At 40.2% G+C, this 20,703-nt stretch overlaps 1 protein-coding gene across 3 annotated transcripts in view; it reads right to left on the reverse strand.

The window, feature by feature from the left end:
• The window catches only part of gria4b (glutamate receptor, ionotropic, AMPA 4b), a 159,574-nt gene extending 149,513 nt beyond the window's left edge, over window positions 1–10,061 (reverse strand). For all 3 annotated transcript variants that reach the window (XM_031747608.2, XM_031747607.2, XM_031747609.2), the window contains exons 1-2: window positions 9,214–10,061; window positions 4,699–4,857 (exon numbers count right to left, since the gene is read on the reverse strand). In XM_031747608.2, the coding sequence (XP_031603468.1) occupies window positions 4,699–4,857; window positions 9,214–9,304 (250 nt within the window). In that variant the 5' untranslated portion in view covers window positions 9,305–10,061. The remainder of the gene's footprint in view (window positions 1–4,698; window positions 4,858–9,213) is intronic.
• Between the last annotated feature and the right edge of the window lie 10,642 nt (window positions 10,062–20,703).

The following is a 20,703-nucleotide window of genomic DNA, read 5'->3' on the forward strand; positions in this document are numbered from 1 at the left end:
TACAATGAGTTCAATGAACTCAAATGGATTCCACAGTCATCAGATCTCAGTCTAATAGAGCCCCTTTGGGATGAGTCGCATCATGTGCAGCTGACAAATCTGAAGCAACTGTGTGAAGCTATAAAGTCAATATGGACCAAAACATCTGAGCAATGTGGCCAGTGAGTGTATGTGTAAGGAGCTAGTTATTGTTTCATGAAGAAACGTATTAGTAAATTTCCTGGAATGTATTTGACAAGTAATCTACAAAGGCTCATTTGCTGGCAGAGGTCCAGCTTTCCTCCACAGAGTTGAGCTCTACAAATAAATCCTCATGCTGCTGGAGACTGTGGATACCACTGCCACAACACAGAGTCTAACAAATGTCTTGACCATTTCTTTCATTTGTTAAAGATAATTATACGGCAGTGATGCAATTAACTTGATATTGATACATTACCGTTTTTTTGCTGTATAAATGATTAAAAGATATATTTTTTAGTGGCTGTCACTAACACTAGTAACCCCACTGTGAATAATAAGGAGGTTAAACTCTAAATCAAACAAATGCAGGAGAATTTATCAGAGCGTCTGGGTCTACCGAATGATCATCAATGACAATGGGAACATACAACAACATTTGTCCTCGGCTTCCCACCAATTATCCCCATCAGCCTTCCTGACAGCAGCACAGCGAGCCACTGAATGGACTAATCTCTCTTCACAAATTAGCTCAGTCTCTCATCTCCTCTTCCTGAACGTACGCTATGCCCTTAAACGCCATATGGTCACACTGCCTATTCATAACCATTATCTCAGGGCCTTTGGTAATGGAGAAAAAAAAGGGAGCCGAGAAGAAAAAAGGAATAAAGACACTGGGAAATGTAAAACGGGAGGTGAAAACTGGCAATGTGGTTCGATCTCAGATTCCCCGCTGCCCCTGAGCTATCAGAGCCATTGATTGGTTCATGTAATTCTGCTCTGATTCGGCTTGGCCAATCAATGGACTGCAGACCGATTTCCTGTGACTGTGCAGCCATTAAAGTGAAGGTGAAAATCCCATAGTTTCATACACTTTACTCCCATCCGTGCCTTTTTTATACATCCAAGGATCTTCTCTTTCTGCATTCTCATTCAAAGAGCTGCTTCTCTTCACACTGCAGTCATTGACTGAGTGGATACAAAAGATGGTGTAAAATAATACAGGAAACTGTGGATGAATTTCTGAAATGAAGATGTCACATTCTACAAATATTGGTCTCTTTTATCTCAGAGCAGCTTCTTTTGTCCAATTACTGACATTTTTCATACATCCACAAGGCTCCTTCACTTATTCAATTTATTATTTCATAAAATTACTCGCTTTAGATCCTGAACTTAAGCAGTGTATATATTTAAGTATTTTTTAATTATTTTTAAACCAAACCCACAACATTATTAAAGTATTTATGTATCCCTACAAGCTGCTTTAAAATATTGCAGTATTGTCTGCTGCAAACCTCCATTCGCTTATTTTGCTTATTCAGTTCTTGTGCCTACTTCTCTTCACTTTAACTTGCAGTATTCTGTCCGCTGCTCGCATAGCTCGTTTCCCCACAGAGATCAATAGAGCTTCATCTTCTGTAATTTCAGCTCATTAATAGGCAAAATCTTGAGGATGCATTGGTTTTAGTTTTGAACGTATTTGAGCTTAATGCTTCTGTCAGCATGGCTTCAATGATCCTCCATAGAGAACTGAAAAATATACTGTTACACAAGGAAAGCAGAGCTTCTCATTTGTTTTGTGGAGCAGGACGAGCAAAGTACAGAATAGATAAACCTACAGCTGTTTTCAGGCTCTCAGGACATTCTATGAAGATTGCCTTTGCACATGTCGCGCACAGCAGGTGCAGGTAACTCACCTCGGTTGTCTTCTAACTGTTGGAAGCGCTTTGTACTTTGTACAAGGGAACCAGCAGGTTAAAGACCAGCTTTCATGTGGGTCAGACTGGAATTCTATTTTAAGATTTTGGCACTTTTACAGTTAAACACAGCAATATTATTAAAATTATTTCTTGCATCACCCAGCATGCTGTTCAGCAGTGTCATTTTATAACCGTGCAGTTAAGAGTGTTACAAGTAGTTTATGTTTATTTGGTTTATTGATGTCTGTGCTGTTGAAAAGAGTTAACTGTTGTCTTGTATAAAGTTTGCAATTTACAGGTAATGTGCGTCCTCTCTCAGTCCCTATACTGGCAAATTATATAATACATATAAACTCGTGGAAATGCCACTGTGTGTAAATATTGTCTTTTCTCAGGCATAAAATTAAGAGTGGCTTAAAGTTTAGTAATACAAGTCTGTCAAGATTCCTTTTTTATATATTATTATTATTGTTATTATTAGGGGCTTTTCCATCTTTAATTAGATGGCACACAGAGAAGAGGGGGATTGAGAGTGGAGGAAGATGCACAGCAAAAAACATCTGGTCCGACTCAAACCTGAGCACTTAGCCCTGTGGCACATGGTTACCTCCGCAACCCAGTGAGCTAAAATAGGACCATGTAGCAACATTTCTACACTTTTTTTGCTTTAGTACAGTCCAATTCTACTTCTACAGTTTCTTCTTTCACAACGGGAGATTATCTAACTCCATCTCACTCATCCTTAGCATCCTCTTCTGTTGCACCAACCCTCTGCACGTCCTCCTTCACTACATCCATGAATCTTCTCTGTGGCCTTCCTCTTTTGCTCCAATATACCTACTATCCCACCTCTTTACTTTGTATCCAGACCATTCAACCTGAGCTGTCCCTCTGATGTACTCATTTATAATCTCGTCCCGATGAAAATCTGAACATCTTTAGCACAGCCTCCTGCCTTTTTGTCAACGTCACTGTCTCAAAACCACACATCACAGCAGCTCTCACTACGATCTTGTAAACCTTCACTTTCACTCCTGCTGCTATCCTTCTGTCACAAATCACCCCAGGTACTTGTCTCCACCCACTCCACACTGCCTGCACTCTCTTCTTCACCTCTCATGTGCACTGTCCATTGCTTTGGATTGTTGACACCAGGTATTTTAACTAATCCACCATCATTATGCATGTATCTTCGCATAGGTCTCCCTCTCATTCACACACATGTATTCTGTCTCACTTCTACTGACTTTCATTCCAGAGCATACCTCCATGTCTCCAGACTGCTCCCTGCAGATGTCATCTGTGAACATCATAGTGCAGACACTCCTGCCTGACCTCATCTGTCAATCTGTCCATCCCCACTGCTAAAAGTACAGTTTATGACTGCTATTTTGTCATAATGTTATCTTATCCCATTGCAAAAAACCAAAAACATCCATAATCGTCTCAGAAATCTGTGCCTCTGACGGTTTTGTAAATGATATCTAGTGAGAACAGACTATGTATCAGTGCATATAATGAAAACAGAGACCACTCTTAACTGATTTGGGGTCATTTTCAGGTGCCAGTTCAGCCAAATGTGAAAATTAAAAACCGTGGAATTTAGAAGCTTAGAGGAAACGGGAGCTTGAAATTATCATGCAAAATTAAAATGTAAGACAAAATACCTCAGGGTGTTTCAAAACATTTAACTCTCTTTATCTGATCACAGAATTTCTGAGCGCTCTCTGGTCATCACACTCACACACAGACGCGTACGATTCACCCCCTCCATTACCAAAACAAACATAAAAGCACTTCATTGTCTGCTTAATTTAGTCATTGATTTTTTTTAACACCAGATCACACCACGGATAGTAGGAGACGTCAGGCTGAAGTGTTTTATGGTCTTTGCGGAAACCCCCACCATCCCTGCAGACACACTCACACACAAACACACACTCGGGCTGAGGAGAGAGTGAGAAAAGGGAAAAAAGAAGATGCTCCCCCAGGGATCATCACTAAAAATCACTGCCTACTACTGTTAGGAGATCTAACCATGGGAGTGTGTGCGTGATTGTTGTTTGTGTGTACAGCGTCTGTCCCCTTTGGCATGTGTGGCTTTGCTCAGATCAGATGTGAACCAGCAGACACTCACAGACAGCTGTGCCGCCACATCCTCACACGCACGCACTGAGCTGTTTGGAGGGACACACGCAACCCAGAAATGTGTCATTTTGGGGATGACACTCTTTATATTACTATAATTTAACCTCATTACTATTTATAGAACCTCTACCAGCACAAGCAAACACAGAGGGTTTATCAAGTAAATACCCATCTTTAAAAGGATGATTTCACTGTATTGCACTATATCTCTATCCATTAAGATAACACAGTACTCACCATGTAAAACAAAAGCTAAGTCCAGCTAAAATATAAATAATTACCCCTTCACTGCAGATGAAATCTGTGTGTCCCCAACTGTGCTATCTACAACAACTTATCTATTTCATCGTTCGCTTTATTTTCTGAGCATTTAATTACAACCCCTGTTACTAACATGAAACATGCATTTCTACCCATACAAACAGGTAGCAGCAAAGAAAAGTAACACTTCTAAAAACGCTGTGAACCTAACGCTTTAACTTGGTGAGTACAGTTCCAGGATCAGTGGGAACTTAAGACTCCAGTTGAAATAAAACATCATTAAACACTATGTACAATATATCTAATGCCATACTGGTGTTCACTTGTTGTACGCGTTGCCATTTTCCAGAGAAACCCCCCCCCCCCCAAAAAAAATGTACAACCCGGAGTCATGTGACGAACTTACAGGCGTTGGTGACGGCGAAGCTGTTGGCCGTCTCGATGTTGTCCACGTGAGGCACCAGGTTGAACGGGGCTTCCGAGGCATTCGGGCTGGTGTTGTGCAGGAAGATTGCCAAACGAAAGGCGGTGTACTCCTGATCAGTGTTTCTGATGAACAGACCGCCTGAAGAGAGGGAGGAGACATGAGGGCTCGATGAAGAGCATGTCCACTGTATCTCGCCGTCAGGTTTAAACCTATTCTAGACAGATTCAAACAGTACCTAGTTTGTAATTGTTTTAAGCAAGCATGCACACATCACATTGAAACATCCACAAGTCCAAGAGACCTTGAGCCAAACCTGGAGTGGAGGTAAAGGAAATGTCTAGAACAGGGGTGGGGGAACTCCAGGCCTCAAGGGCCGATGTCCTGCAGGTTTTAGATGTCTCCTTGATCCAACACAGCTGATTTAAATGGCTAAATTACTTCCTCAACATGTCTTGAGGTTCTCCAGAGGACTGGCAATGAACTAATCATTTGATTCAGGTGTGTTGACCCAGATGGATATCTAAAACCTGCAGGACACCGGCCCTTGAGGCCTGGAGTTCCCCACCCCGGTCTAGAAAGACAGATTTATCCTCTGCAAACCACAAATATATACCCATGACTGTGCCAGGCTGTCACATAGGTGCTGAGATTTCAAAACTAATCCTGAGGTCTTTTCAGTCTACACATAAGTAGCTGACCATCTTTACAATTAGACCTATGCTAGCTTGTTTAGGGTTTAAAACAAGTGATATAACGCACCAGAACAAACAGATAATAGTGTTTTTTCTCATGACAACAACCTCACATCGAAGGTTCAAAAGATTTAAGGCAAATTTTATTAGCTCTTCACAGATGTTTGTTTCAAAGAGAAATCTCTATCATAAAAGAGGTTCACACCACTGACTCCACAATGTGTAAAATGTAATAAACAGGCAGTATCGCTCTGGTAAATCATGCCTTCCTGCAAAGACTAAAAAAAATTTAGATCCTCTGAGGTACCACTAGGCTTTGTGGCAAGGATTCAGTGTGTTTAACATGCAAGGTCGTCTTTGTCTCGTACTAATGCAAGCAGAGAAGGTGATAATATTCACAAAATATCCTTTTGTATCAACTTGGATTTTCATTCGGTTTTCTATGCAAGAGCGGCGCCAGTGTCATAAATCAGTTTGGCATCAGAGATAAGATTTTTGTTTCGTGTCCTCTTGTATTACAGCCTCATTCATATACAAAGATCTCCACTAAGCCGTTCGCGGCTGTGCAAATGTCAGTAGTGTTTTTAGGTTAGGAGCAGTTTGTTTCACATTTCAAAATCTGACTCAGGGCTATATTTCTTAGGATGAGACAGTGTAAATGTCATTTAGAGCAAAATGCCAGTGTGTTCTTTTTATGGCTGACCTCTTTAAAAGGTAAACTTTAGAATATTTTACCACTCTGTGGAGACCAGTCATCTAAGCCCCCTTTTGATTTTAATCTGATTTCCATTGTGATGGGTTTTATGTTTATTCCTAACTTGAAATTTATCCTTTTTCCGGCCGCTGCTGAATAGAAAAGAATAAAATTAAGGACTGACCTAAATCCAGCTTATTTAGACTTCTGACATTCCCTTCATCTGGATTCAACACAAAATGAGATCCAAACACTTCGGGGGCCTCAGACTTTGAAGCTTCCTGACATATGGTTCGCCGAAAACAAGACCCAAGTGGCTGCAACATGTCTGTTTGTTTGTGACCCCATTACCACCTGGATGACTTCTGATCATGTCTTTGAATTTAATCCAAGCTACTTAGTGTGCCCGTGTAAGTATTCCATGTTATCTTTTTCTAAATTTCTATGTAGAATACTCTCAAAGAGGAAACAGCTGGTGGCATCTCCTCTTCCTCTACAGTCTTGCTAATTAGGCTTACATTCCTTACTGTGAATAATCAATAGCAGGAGTAATAGCTTGGCAACCCCACTGATCAGCTTACTCTTGTCAACCATCACCTAAAATAATCAGATTTAGGTGAGCTTTCAACATCTTGAGTGGGCTTTATTCTGAAAAGATTATTCACCCTTTACAGTTTGCATTCAGACTTGGCGTCGACCTGTCAGGGGGCACATCCTGATATATATATGTTCCTGTATAGCTCAGTTTACAGGGGTGATTCATGTTAACACTTCTCCATTCAAGTAAAACACCATCAGTGCAATACATGCGTGACTTTTAGCCACAGCTAGTGTGCAGTCCATGTCCCTGGTTAGGCTTTTAAAGTGTTGTGGTTTGGCTGACCTGGTTACAGCACGTTCTATGTGCATTCACACCGGCATTAATGTGTGCTACTCCTTACCCAAAAGACATCCAGATACACATGAAATGTTCCAGTAGCAGGTGCAGCTGGAGCCTTAATGTGAGATAGTAACTTCTATTATTGCATGGAGAATGATTTCTCAAAATCATGGCTCGCTTTTGTAGAGGATTTAAATCTGCATGTTTTGAATGCACAGAATCTAAATTTTCTCATCCATTCACCCACTTTATTAACCATCTATCCCAGCTGCCACAGGGCAACAGGCTGGGAACACTTTGGAAAGGACTGCAGTCTATCGCAGGGCTAATGCAGAGAGACAGACAAGCATTCACACCTACAGTCAATTTAGAATCACCAGTTAACCTAACACACATGTCTTCGGACTGTGGGAGGAAACCGGAGCACAAGCGGGAATGTGGAGAAAATGCAAAGTTTACACAGAAGGACACCAGGCAGGTTCAAACCCAGAAGCTCAATCATCATAAAGATTAGTTTGGAGTAAGATCTATAAGGTTCAGATTTCTTCCTATCAAAGATGCCCCGCTGCCATGCAGTGTATGATAAGACAGGATGCTGACAGACACTGAAAAACTAATACAGGTCAGAAAATGAAGGATGAATAGGATTTATAATTCTGAGGACGTCTCTGCATCTGTTGGCAACTGTGGAGCATGTTGGCCGTGACTCTATTTGTCCACTTGTTTCTGTGTCGCCTGCGTGTGTACAAAGCAAATTTCCTGCTGCTAATAAGTGTTGATTCGTCGGTGACGATTATTTGAAACTGACAAGTGTTGATCGGGGGAGATGTTTGCCCTCTCTGAAGGCTGATGTGGTTCAAAAATTGCTAAATGTAGTCTGGCGGGTGTGGATTTTTACACTCCCAGAGGACAACTAGGCCTGAAACGGAGAAATATGATGACACAGGGATTACATCAACAGTTTTTAAAATAACTGGCAGCAATGATGTTTGTCAAGCGATAATGAGAATAAGTTAAGTTAAAGAAATACCAAGGGGCCGATTATAATAGCTGGGAAATTATGAGTAAAATAACCTCCCCATACACGCCAGTTTGGCTTACGTCAGCAGCAAATTAAATGTTTCACACGACGGCACAGCAGTTCCACAGACGCAGGTTTAAACCCCAAACAACGCAGCTCGAGAGCCCTCAGTTCCAGGGGTGCCTGCTCTGCAACAGACCCTGACCTCTGCCCTCTCTGGGTGGCCCGGGGATTGGAGTATCACGTTGATATAAAAGGACAAGGAGAATCATTTGAACAGCTTGTCATTTTTCATCAGCCTGACTTGTATCTGATGTGCCTCAACTCCATCTACAAGCTGGGGTGCAGCTGAGGGTAAAACCCAGCAAAAAAAAAAAAGTCAATGTAAGCAAATATCAGATTTCAGAATGACACTTGAAACAGTTGGAATATAAACCTGGATACCAGATTTTTTGATTCTCTGATGACTGTTTGTTGGGGATGTGATGATTAACCAATGATTAACTAATGGAGGTCACGGTTGGGCTCATCCCCCCCCCAGCACCCTGCTTTTAAATCTAACCAGTAAATCTGCCAGCGAGTGTAATGAAAACCGTGAATCCGTCAGCTTTATTCCCTTCCAGTGAGAAACGCAGTTAAATTAAAACACAGAGACGCTGAAAAAGAGAGAGTGAAACTGATGGAAAAAAATTCGGGGGGGAACGGTGCAGCTGCAAGACATTTGGGACCCGTGGCAGCGGTTTGTTATAGGAGAGGGATTTGCGAGAGTGTTAACAGCAGTCAATGCACAGGCAGCCCGCATGGGGAATACACACAGACTTTGCTGCTCTGATCTGCTGCAGTGGCGGAGTGCACCGGGATACACACACATGCAAAGCGCATTAGGTGTGTGAGTGTGTGTGTGTGTGTGTGTGTGTGTGTGTGTGTGTGTGTGTGTGTGTGTGTGTGTGTGTGTGTGTGTGTGAATGCGTGTGTGTGTGTGAAGCATGCACAGCATCGACAGAGCACAGGACCCCGTCTATATGGTCATGTTTTAAAGACAATTAAAAGAATAAAATAAGACTGTGTGGGGGAAAAATCCGCAATCCCCACTTTGACCAGTGCCGGGGTGCTAAACGGCAGGTCAGAGGCAGCAGGCAGGACGTCCACAGATTCATTGACTGGTTTTATTTTGTGCTTGGATCTACCATAAAACGCTCACACTTACCGATCTGAACGCTGCTCGGGAAAGCACCCATTGCCAGTCCCCAAAAGCCCGAGAACATCAACAGAATCAAATCGCGAGAAGAAATCCTCATTTTGTTCAGGTTATAAACTGATTAAAGACATCGAGCAGGTTTAATTAACACCCCCGGTGCAAAGCCAACATCACAAGGGAAAACAAAAACAAAAAACAAAGAGATTAAAAAAGGGAGATGAAATCAAATGCCGGTTAAATATCCATGTCTGCTTTGGGTGGCTTTTTTTTTCTTGGATATTCCCCCCGCAGTGCCGCTGGTTTGTGCCGTCAAACTGCGTCCGTCCGTCCGGCGCTGGAGATTTTGCGCACACCACCAAGAAGAGGAGGGAGGGAGGACGAGGGGTGGAGGTGGTGGTGGTGGTGTTGTTGAGGGGGTGGGCATCAGCCAGCGGCGGCCAGTGCGTCTGGATGCGGCTCAACTCACATCACAGCAAGAACACACATGCGCCTTTTTACCCGACCCGGGCAGGCAGGCAGGAGGGGCGTCAGTCAGTCAGTCAGCCCGCTCAGCAGCACCGAGCGGCGGAGAAAGTCCCCGCAGCTCCTTTAACACCAAAACTTCCAGAACCGCTGCGAGTGGCTGCGAAGATGGATGTCTGACAGCGTTTTTCTCTCCCGCTCCTCGCTGTCGGATATCATCCCGGATAGATCGTCTCGCACGGGCAGATCAACTTAATCAAAACCCCGGTGTGTCCTCTCAGTCACTCTGCACACAGCCTTTAGGGCGCAATTTAAGATAAGCTGCGCAAATTGCGGCAATTAATAAAAGTCTAATGAGCAAGTTCAAATTCATTTGCCGGGTTTGTTTTCTGTGAACTGCCTCTTAACTTAAAAAAAAACAAAAAACTCATGCTGGGTCGCTTAAGGTAGTCAGACTGTCCCTTTAACGGTTGCTACCATGTGACATTACTTATGCACATGTACAAAACCGCTACAGCAACAGATAAACAAATAAATTATTGTTTTTTAAAGCTTAAGAAATACATTAAAATAAATGTAAATGAGGGAAACGTTTGAACACCGTCAGGTTGAACACCGCCAGCCTGTCTCACTGAAGTTTGCAGTACTCCTTCAAGCCAGGAGTTAAAAGTTTTGTCACTTTGACCAAATAACACAGACTTTCAGTAGCACTGCTGCCGGTGGAGTCCCCGGGTATGCAGTTTAAACAAACTAATTTGGAAGTTTTGTCGCCATCCTCCAAGATTAAATAAAATCCACTGATAGTGAGACTTTAAGGAAGTGTAGCCATTAGTCTCCTCGGGGTGGTTCGGCTAAAGCAGGAACTTTAGGAGACACTGGGGCTGCTTTCAGTTCAGGTTCTGCTGATTTTGAGGTTTGTAGTTACCGCAGGTAAAGACCCGACTGGAAAATGAGTAATTATGTGCAAAGCTCCCTTTGAAAGCAGTGCGTGGAAGTTGATTTTGCTTTTGTGAATGTGAGAAAGACTGAGCGCTTTCCAGCAAATCTAAAACAAACAAACAAACAAACAAAAAACACAACAACAACAACAACAACATCTTTTCTTATCTTTTTTTTTTTTACATTCATCATTGACAGAAATGTATGATTCTTTTTAAAAAAAGACTGCATCTTTACAAGATGAGCCTATTATTGTGTGTCATCACAAGATAATGCTGTAATACTGGAGCCAAATAAAGCCAACCTTGCCACAGAAAACCAGACCAGTATTTAAGACATTTTAAAAGATTATACATCTGAATCACAAGCAACAGATAGCTGAGCCAGGTCCCGATGAAGAGCAGCGGGTTTAAAAGCAGACCATTAAGCCTCAATAGATAATTAAACTAAACTAATATACTTAATCATGATTAAATAATCATCCCAGTCATTTTCTTGAATCTGATTCAACCTCTCAAATCAAAATAATTGATGTTTTGTTACATTGAACTGAACATTTGTGCCACTGTTTGGATAAAACAAGATGTATGACGGCATCTATCGCTAATGAAAATCTATGAGTAATGAGTTTTGCAGGCATTTTCCTTTTTAACTGCTTTGACATTTTATACACAAAATGGTTTATTGATTAATCAAAAAATGATTTGCAGACTGATCGAGTAAATACTGCCTGTCTGTTTTTCCTCAAGGTCAAGAATGAATGTCTGCTCAAAGAACAAGAAGAGGAGCACAATGTGAGGTCTGGGATGACTTTTTAAAAAGGCAATGTAATCCTAGAGTTTGGAATACAACCCAGATGTAAAAGCACAGATTTTCATTTTTAGCCAGTGCAGTAGATGTAAATGCTGTTATCTCACTGTTTTCAGGCAATAGACTTCAGAATTTCTAGATAAAAGTCTTTTATTGTTTTGTATACTCTAGGGCTTATTTGTAGGAAATATTTTACAGTGAACACAGAGGATTGCAAACTGATGGCATTTTCAAAGTTGAGGTAACTTTGCTGTGTATACCTTTAAAAAAAATGGATTCATATGTGATTATAGTTATTTTTAAAGAGATTTTGGTGTGTCCATTTATGTTCTCGTCTTCCTCATTGCTCTCTTTCCTTCTCTGGAATGCTTGCATTAATGTCGTTTTACATGTAAACTCAATGTGCTTACCCTAAAAGATAAAATCACAAAAACTACATACCTCTACATTACATGCACACACAAGAGTTATGAACTGTATTAACTATGAGAATAAAATAGTTTCAAGTGTGTTTTTGCATGTAGACACAGTTGTAACTGATCTCGGGACCACAGTAACTGAACGGACCCTCAGAAAACGTAGCTGTGATCCTGGGTACGGTTAAAAGATCTGCACCTGATGACCCTTTATGAACTGACAGGATTTTAAAGGTAGTTTAAAGGTAATGAAGTGACTTCAGTACTGTGGTAATATGCTAAAATTTCCATGCATGTGTATGGACTTTGGCTAAGTTATTAAAAATTAATAAACAAATTGAAACAAGAGCAGCCCCAGAATGGACTGAAAATTCCCTCTGCGGCATGCATAGTTTCAGTCCATGCATTCAGCACGATATACACATCCAGATATTTTCTTAAGAACATCATTGAAATGTCTCCAAGTAATTTTTTTTAATTTCAGTTTTGCATGTATGTTTGGAGACATGATGTAAAATGTCTAACTGTGCTCTATCCTGCAACGGGAAAGAACATTTTCAAAGACTCCTGAATCCATATTGACACCTATATGTTTCCAAAAGGTACTTTTAAGCTACCCTAAACCCTCCTCTGTCCTAACTTTCATAAACAGGAAAACAAACTGAACTGATCAAATTCAAAAATAAAGTATAAACATCCATGCTGCAGTTCTTTTCCATATCCTATTATATGTGCAGCTGCAGAGGTCTGATTTCTCCCCGGGGATCAATAAAGACTCATTTCTATTTAGACCCTTTGAGAAAAATGCTTCTGACGTCTGGAGAAACAGATCTGATTCCAGTCGATTCACCAGTGAGTTTGTCTTTCATTTATCATAGAGTTATTATTAATGCAATTCTCTGCATCATTATAGGGGGAAAATAATCCTGGATTTGTTTCTTTGACAGTCGGAGCAAAGTTTTCTTTATCCTCATCCAAAAAGGCACAAGGCTTCTACTGACTGTTAAACAGATCAGTGGCTTTCCTTTTGCAGTTTTTGTTAGCTGCATGACAATAATGTGTAAAAGTTGTAGGTTCTTTGTATTTTTTAAAGACTCTTGTCGTTAAATTATCCAAGGTTTATTCTACAGTATGATAACAATCTCTAAAAGCATCCTCAACAACATTTCATAGCAATGCTATTGCTTTAGAAATACAGTGTTTGCTTTGGGAGCCCTTAAGCATGATGAGTTAAAAGCACACAGCTGTTTGTCGCCCAGTTTGAGCAAGATAGTGTAACAGATGTCGTCAGTCAGCTCATTTTAAATGTCTGCACACACATATTGCACATTTTACTGTACTGAGGTTTCCTGAGTACGTAGTAACATATTTAAGCAGGAATCTTTTGGTCAATCTGGACATAATATGAACAACGAATATCAACGAGCCAAAAGCAGCAGATGTAACCATGTTGACATATCCAAACAAATGCACGTTACTGGCTTTTTATTTCAGTTAAAGCAGAGTTATCAGAAATAACAATATTTCAATGGATGTTAGTGGTGTTTGAAGAACCGCTGTGTTAGTGTGGGTAGAGTTTGTGCCAGCAGAAAAACTTATCAGGAGTTGAATGCTTGTGAGAGTGGAGCTGTCCGTGGTGCTGAACCCTTTCCCCCCAACTCTCAAAATGGTTCTCGGCATCCTTTCAGTTTCAGAAACACATAACACCCTTAAATTAACTATTTACTATGGTGCAGACTTTGCTTATTTGCTTTCTTCTTGAGAGCTGGGTGAGAAGACCGATCCCAGTGTCATATCTGCGTGTGATGCACTGAGCTGAAGTCAGTTTAATATGGCATAATGACTGTAAGCAAAGGAAAGACAGATAGTCTTGCTCTGTTCGAAACAGCTAATGATACCTCTAAAGCTTACTAATGAACAGATCGCATCTATTTGTTTGATCCTATACACAAACACAGATTTAAAATGGCAATCCATCTTTCCAGCACTGCTACAGCAGTAATAGATACAATGTATGTGTTCAGAAAGCACAGGACACAGAAAAGATGGATGTAGCTCACAGGTTTGAAAAATCAAGCCTATGCACTAAGTGCCTTAAACCTACAGTGATTCTAAAGGGCAATCTTCTTCATCTGTGACCTTATTAAACACTTTTCGGATGAATTTATGACAAAGATGCTTGTTTTTACATCTTATTTACATCTATATGATACTAATTTCTAAAATAAAGTCAATTTTAAAGGTCTAAAAGGAGGAGGATGCGGTATATCTACTGGGATTTTCCTATAGAACCACCTCTAGGGTTTAAAAGAATCTTCCCAAAAAGAAAAAGAGAGAAAAAATATTCAGTTCTCTGGGAGAAAATGTCTTTTTGATTTCAGAGAAGAATGATTAGACTGCTTGAGACAGTAAGGAAGGCAATGGTAAATAAAATTACAACCAAGGTATGCAGAAGAGCTCTCTGAATGCACAGCATGGCCAACCTTGAAGAAGATGGGTTACAGCAACAGCAGAAGACCAAATTAGGTTCCACTCTTATCAGGTAAGAACAGAAAACTGAGGCTACAATTCACACGGGTTCACCAAAATTGGACAAAAGACGACTCATAGGGTCAGATTTTAGTGCCAGCCTACCTGAGTATTGTTGCTGATCATGTCCATCCCTTTACGATCACAGTTATGATCTTCTCAATGCTGCTTCCAGCAGGATACTGTGCCGTGTCAAAAAGCTCAAATGACCTCAAACTGGTTGCATAAACATGACACTGAGTTGACTATATTTAATCAATACAATAGAGCACCTTTGGGATCTGGTGTAATGAGTTTCAGCCTACAAATCTGCAGCCACTGTGTGATGCTAGAATGTCAATATGGATCAAAATCTAAGAGAAATGTTTCCAGCACCTTGTTGAATCTCTGTGACCAAGAATGAAAGAACTGGCTATAAACGCCTTTGTTGTTTTTGATATTATATTTCTATAATCATATAAACAGTGGTTTCTAAGGAGAAAGAGGGCTTTTGTCATGCTCTGTTGAACATTTAGAAATAGTCGTAGACCCTGGTCACCAGCAGCACCTTCTTGAATCTGTGACACAAAGAATTAAGACAGTAATACAGATTAAAGGGGGTTCAACCACGGCACCAGCAAGGTGTAACTAATAAAGTGGCCTGTGAGTGCAAAATATAACACATTAGGTTGTGTTTTCCTATGAAAATCAGCACACAATTCAAAGCAGAAGACAAAGAAAACTTAGTGAGCACCACAGGAGGAAAACTGCTAAACATGTACATGTGCACAAAGACAGCGAGGATGGAGCCTCCAGCTCACCGCACTGGTGGTGTTGGTTTCTAAAGATTTCCATTTCAATCAAAAACTGTTACACATAACTTGACTGAAGCAAAACAATACAAATGGTGTTTCTCTCTTATATTTCACTGCCGGCTGCTCCCTCAAAGTATGAAAACAAATAACACACTGTTCCCTTTGTAAGGACATGGTGGAGGTGTTTGAATCGTGGCACAAAGGCTTCTTCTATGACACAGTAACAGAACCATGTGGCCATCATAAATCCGTCAAATGGGAATGGGTCGTGATTGTAAACTGCCTCTCTGCATGCTAAATGTGTGTTTAACATGTTAGATGTTATCTTTCTCCAGTGCAGCAAAGTACCAGGAGTACCTGTTCTGAAACTGAGGAGACGAGTTTGTTTGTTTTCATTGTTTTGAAGAAACCTTTAAAGATGAACACTTTATTTCCAGGTGTGAAATTTGCATGTGTTAAAGGAAACATCCAGTCTGCCAATTTTCTGTTACGTCGTAGTGCAGCTGTCAGTACAGATATGACTAAACAGCAGGAAGAAAAATAAGTTTAACAAAAAAATGCATACTGACATCATGATTAGTAAGGTTCAGCTATCCAGGATGTCGATTTTTATGTACTGGAATGACTTAAATGTTGTAAAATCTAAAACATATGCTTTGAATAAGCAGTAATGTGCTGTATATGTGAAAATCGTGTGCAGCACTGTAATAAACGCTCCACTATCTCAACCACAGCTACGTGCTATTAAATATGCCTCACGCTTTTTCTTCTCAGCATTATATATCACACAGCTTCTTTTCTATCATCTCTTTAATTGCAATGCAATTTTTCTAACACATCCGCCACACAGAGGCGTCTGCGTGATGGATGTCAGGCATTTGCATCAGTCTCTGAGGCAGTTAGCCCAATAAATTCAGTTCATTGCTTTTTTTCCCCTTTTAAACAATAAAGTCTGCCTTGTACCTGTACCCGGTGAGACATTGGATGTATTATACACAAAGCAGTGTTGGCATTTCTTACTGGAAATCAGGATTTTTATTCAGAAATGTTACAGGAACAATAGTCTGATATTGTTCAACAACTTGTAGATGCTATTTTTTGCAGATTGTTGAACCTCTGCCCAGCTTTCTTTCTGAGAAACTCCAAGATGATCTTTTTATAACCAGTCGTGTTACTGACCTGCTGCCTGCAACTGTCCTGGAAAAACAGAGAAACTATAGAGCTACTGTTTTTCATGAAAACGATCAAATGTCTCAGTTTAAATATTTGCTATTCTTTTCTGTGTGATATAAGGAATAAAATATGGGATCATGAGATCTGCAAATCATTGCATTCTGTTTTTATTTACACGGCGTCCTAACTTTTTCGGAATCGAGGTTATAAGGTTCCTGAATGCATCGTATTACTTAACCTGCTGGACTGTGTCAAGCAAAACTCAGCCACTTGAATTCTTTGATCTTTAGTGAGCAGTGCATGTAATTTAATAATATACATGACAGTATTGACAAGTTAAGCATATCTGCTCTTCCATACAGTAAGTTGAGTGGTGATGTCCAGCAATATGGTGTCCTCATAAATGTGAAACTGCACTTTCCAACTTTTATTTATATATGAGCAGATCAGGAAGCAACTCCTGATGTTTGTTTCCGTATTATGTAAGAGTGAAGAAGTTAAAAAACAGAAGGTCAGCAGAGAGGGCAAGTTACTGCGTTGCTTTGAGGCTATTATCTCGAAACCCATCTTCCTTCTTTGGCATCTCATTTTTTTAGTAATAGCTTGTATAAAGTGAATGGGTGCATACCTTATAAAGATGACTCACTTCTCTCTCCCATGACAACACAGACAGAGTTAATGCGGTGTATTGTTGCAGTGTGTTTAAAGCAGGAACCTGGTTCAGACAGAGAAGAAGATGATTATGTGTTCAAAAAAGAGAAGTCTGCCTCGACTTTTCCTTTTAAGAACCCGGTCACACAGGCCTAGAGATCAGCCAGTGACCCCCTGGCATTCATAGGCTGGTAGGGCAAAACGTGGATTCCTTAACCAGCTGGTTGGTGTGGTATATAGTGCTGCACCATAATTCATTTGGCCATTCGTATTTTGCATGGAAGACACTGCACAGATGTTTCAGAAGGTGCAGCTTCAGTGCTTTTTAACTCTGCAAAGCTCTTCAAAGGGCATTTTAACATAGAAATCTATGGGTACTGACTGATTCTTGGAGCCAGCCTAAAGTGGCCACTACAGGAACTGCAGTCTCTCTTTGTTCCCTCTTTTCAGTCCTCTTGGGTGGCCATAAAAAAGTGCTGAGATTTATAGCAATAACAAAGCAACAGCACAGAGAGCACAACTCCACCGAAAAGCTAAAAACTACTACTACTAAAACTTTGATGTTTTATGTTATTTTCACAACATAATGACGTCAGCCTGTTATTATTACAATATGATATTACCAGCCTGTAATAGCATCACTGTGATGTCGGTGGGCATCGTTTAAAAAAAATGAAAAGTGTGTTGTACCGATCTCTTTTTATCCATTTATATGATAAATATGATTTCTTGAAATTTTTTCCAAGGTCAACTATGACTTTGGGTGGTAACTATAAAGATCAAGGTCAAATGCTCAGCCAACCTACGGTACTCAATGTCCCCAAAGGCCTAGTATGTTATATGAAGTTTGAAGACAGTCCATTAAAAAAAATGTGGGTAATCGATGTTCACATTTGGCGTGACTTTGACCTTGACCTGATTTGGACAAAAATTTAATCACCTTGAGCCGTTGTTGGTGTCTTTCATCCCACGAAATATGAAAAATATATCTTAAAAACTGTGGATGCTAACCGACAAACAGAGAAATAAAAAAAAAACTCTTCTGAGGAGATTTTCACTGATTAATGAGGATTTATCTGTGAATACTCACTAACCGCCAAGCTGTAGCAAAACTTAAAAATATGAAAATATGAATATGAAACAGGAAGTGTACACGGAGACTAAAAGCTCTGTCTTTTACTTTGCACTCTTTACACTTTCACCACTCTGCAAGTAACTGATGAGTGTTTTCAGACAAGTTGGCAACTTCCATGCAAACTACGGTTGACCATGGCAATACACTAGCAACCAAAGCAATCACAAGGAAGTTTTTGGTGTTGCTACCAATTTCACTTGGGAACAGCAAACAACCTCCAGCAACACCTCACCAACCAGTCATGAAATTTGCATTTTTGCCAGGTTGCCAGGGAGTTACCATCTGAAAACATGATAAATGTATGCTGTCTAAAAGCATCTCTTTCATTTTCTTTGTTGCATGTCATTAATATTTTAATAGTGTATATTCTAAGAGAAAATGTTACCTTTCCATAATTTTTTTCGAAAGGTGTTTTGGTGCCTTAACCTAACCAAAGAGCAGCTGAAAAAGAATATAATAACCACCTGCCAAAACCCAATCAAAGAGTGAAACATGTAATAAGAATGAAAAAATGAATAAATAGTACACTCTACCTAAAATCTGCTTGATCACACGTGATACAAACTCTACCGAATAAAGCCTTGTGCCTGATTCCTGACAGCAGACCTTTTACTTCCAAATGCAGATTTTGCGAGTCTTTAAACTGCATCACTGAAGAGATGTGGACGCATTTCTGCAAACATATCTTTGAGTCATTGGAAAATGACCTATTCTCTCACTGAGGTGCACATGCCAAAAAGTTCCTAAAACATCATGGTGACCATTTCGGACATTGGGAAATTTGTTCATTTAAAGCTACATTTGATGGCTTTAAAGTTTATATTTAGACAGACGGGAAAACACTGAAGACCGCAGAGGCACGGCTGGGTAATGGCTCTAAATGACACAGCATGTAAAAACTAGACTTCAGAGGAGCTTCGCTAACACTACGACTCCTTCATGTTCGGCTCCTGGGGGACGAGGGTCTGAATCTGACCGACTTTGTGAATGAGGTCTGCGCGTGTGTGTGTGTGTGTGTGTGTGTGTGTGTGTGCGTGTGTGTGTGTGTGTGTGTGTGTGTGGAAGAGAGAGATGGATCTCTGCCATTACACTGGAGCTGAACAGATGGGAAGCCTGCAGTAGGTTTTTCCTGCTCACATCAGGGGTGATGGAGAGTGTTGTTCAACCGCTGTTAGGGAATCCCGTACACTCACTGACAGCCTCTACATGCATGCGTGTGCAATTGCCAAGTTGCACTTCAACATCCAGCATCATTTCAGCAGACTTGAGAATTCAATTTCCAGCTCTTGACACCCATTTTTCTAAGATGTTTTGTAATGTTTAAAAATGCCTTTGACAATTTTTTCCATGACTGAAGAGTCATGGTAAAAAACAGAGAAAGAGGTTTGTTAAAGAAAAAGGCTTATAAAAATCACTTTACTACCAGTTCTCTCCTCCATTGTGAAGTTATCTTTTCAGTAGAACAGTGAAGTGTGAATGGAGCTACAGACACTTATGTGTATCACAAACCTCATTTCATCCAAGGACAATATTGTTGTGTTGCATGTGGATATAAAATGCTAAATGTCTCTATTATCTATGACTAGACCCTCATAAAGTCACTGAAAATTCCTTTACAGAAACTAAGACAGACCACTTGAAATTTACTTTTCATAAAATCTTTTATCAAACAGTTAAAATTTTGGTATTTGTGGTAGAGTAACACAAGATGACAGATATATATTTATATCTACTTGAGATGTGACAATTCAGTTTTATAGATAGGCCTAGAGACTGGCGATTAACAACCCCCTGGCAACCACAGGTCGCTAGGGAAAAGTGTTTATTATTCGACTGGTTGACGGTTGAATGGGGAGTGAAACTGTGAAGAGTGTGACTCAAACTGGAAGTTGTGCCTCTTGAAAGGCAGTAGGTTTCACTGCCACGCAGCAAGTCATTGGGGAATATCTGCAGACATGTCAGCGTCTTCCATGCAAACTTTGGGTGGGCGCGGCATTTTCCTCGCAACCAAAGCAATCCAAAGGAGGTTTTTGGTGCAGCACCTTGTTTGGGACCAATTTCCCCTAGCAACAGTAAGTAACCGCCAGCTCCTACATGCCTGCCAGCCAAGGAAGATGCATGTGTGACCGAGGCTTCAGACTTTAGTAGAATTGAAAGAAAACCCTAAGAAACCCTCTCGTACTTGGTTTAAATCACTAGAGTCCAACCTTCCAAAATGTTTATGGAAAACAAACCATCACAGAAAAGTTTAAAAACTACAAAACCAAATCACAATGGTGGTCTAGAACTATCAAATGTTTATCACTAGTTGTTATCCAAAAGATTGCCATATTTTTCTAAATGGATTAAACCAATTTTATTGGACAGCCCTTGAACAAACTTAGAACAAACATTCTGTGAAAAAGTAAAAGTCTCTAATTTACCTTTCATAAGCTTCAGTGTTAAGCATCATAACTGCTTTAAAAGCCTTAACATTAACACTTCTCTGACATCCTGGTGGGAATTCTTAAAAATAATTAAGTCTTCACTTATCCCATTTAAACTAACACCCATTTGAAACAATCCAGATATTTGGCAGGAAAAAAAAAAT

Source organism: Oreochromis aureus, linkage group 10, assembly GCF_013358895.1.
Source record: "Oreochromis aureus strain Israel breed Guangdong linkage group 10, ZZ_aureus, whole genome shotgun sequence".
Taxonomy (NCBI): domain Eukaryota; kingdom Metazoa; phylum Chordata; class Actinopteri; order Cichliformes; family Cichlidae; genus Oreochromis; species Oreochromis aureus.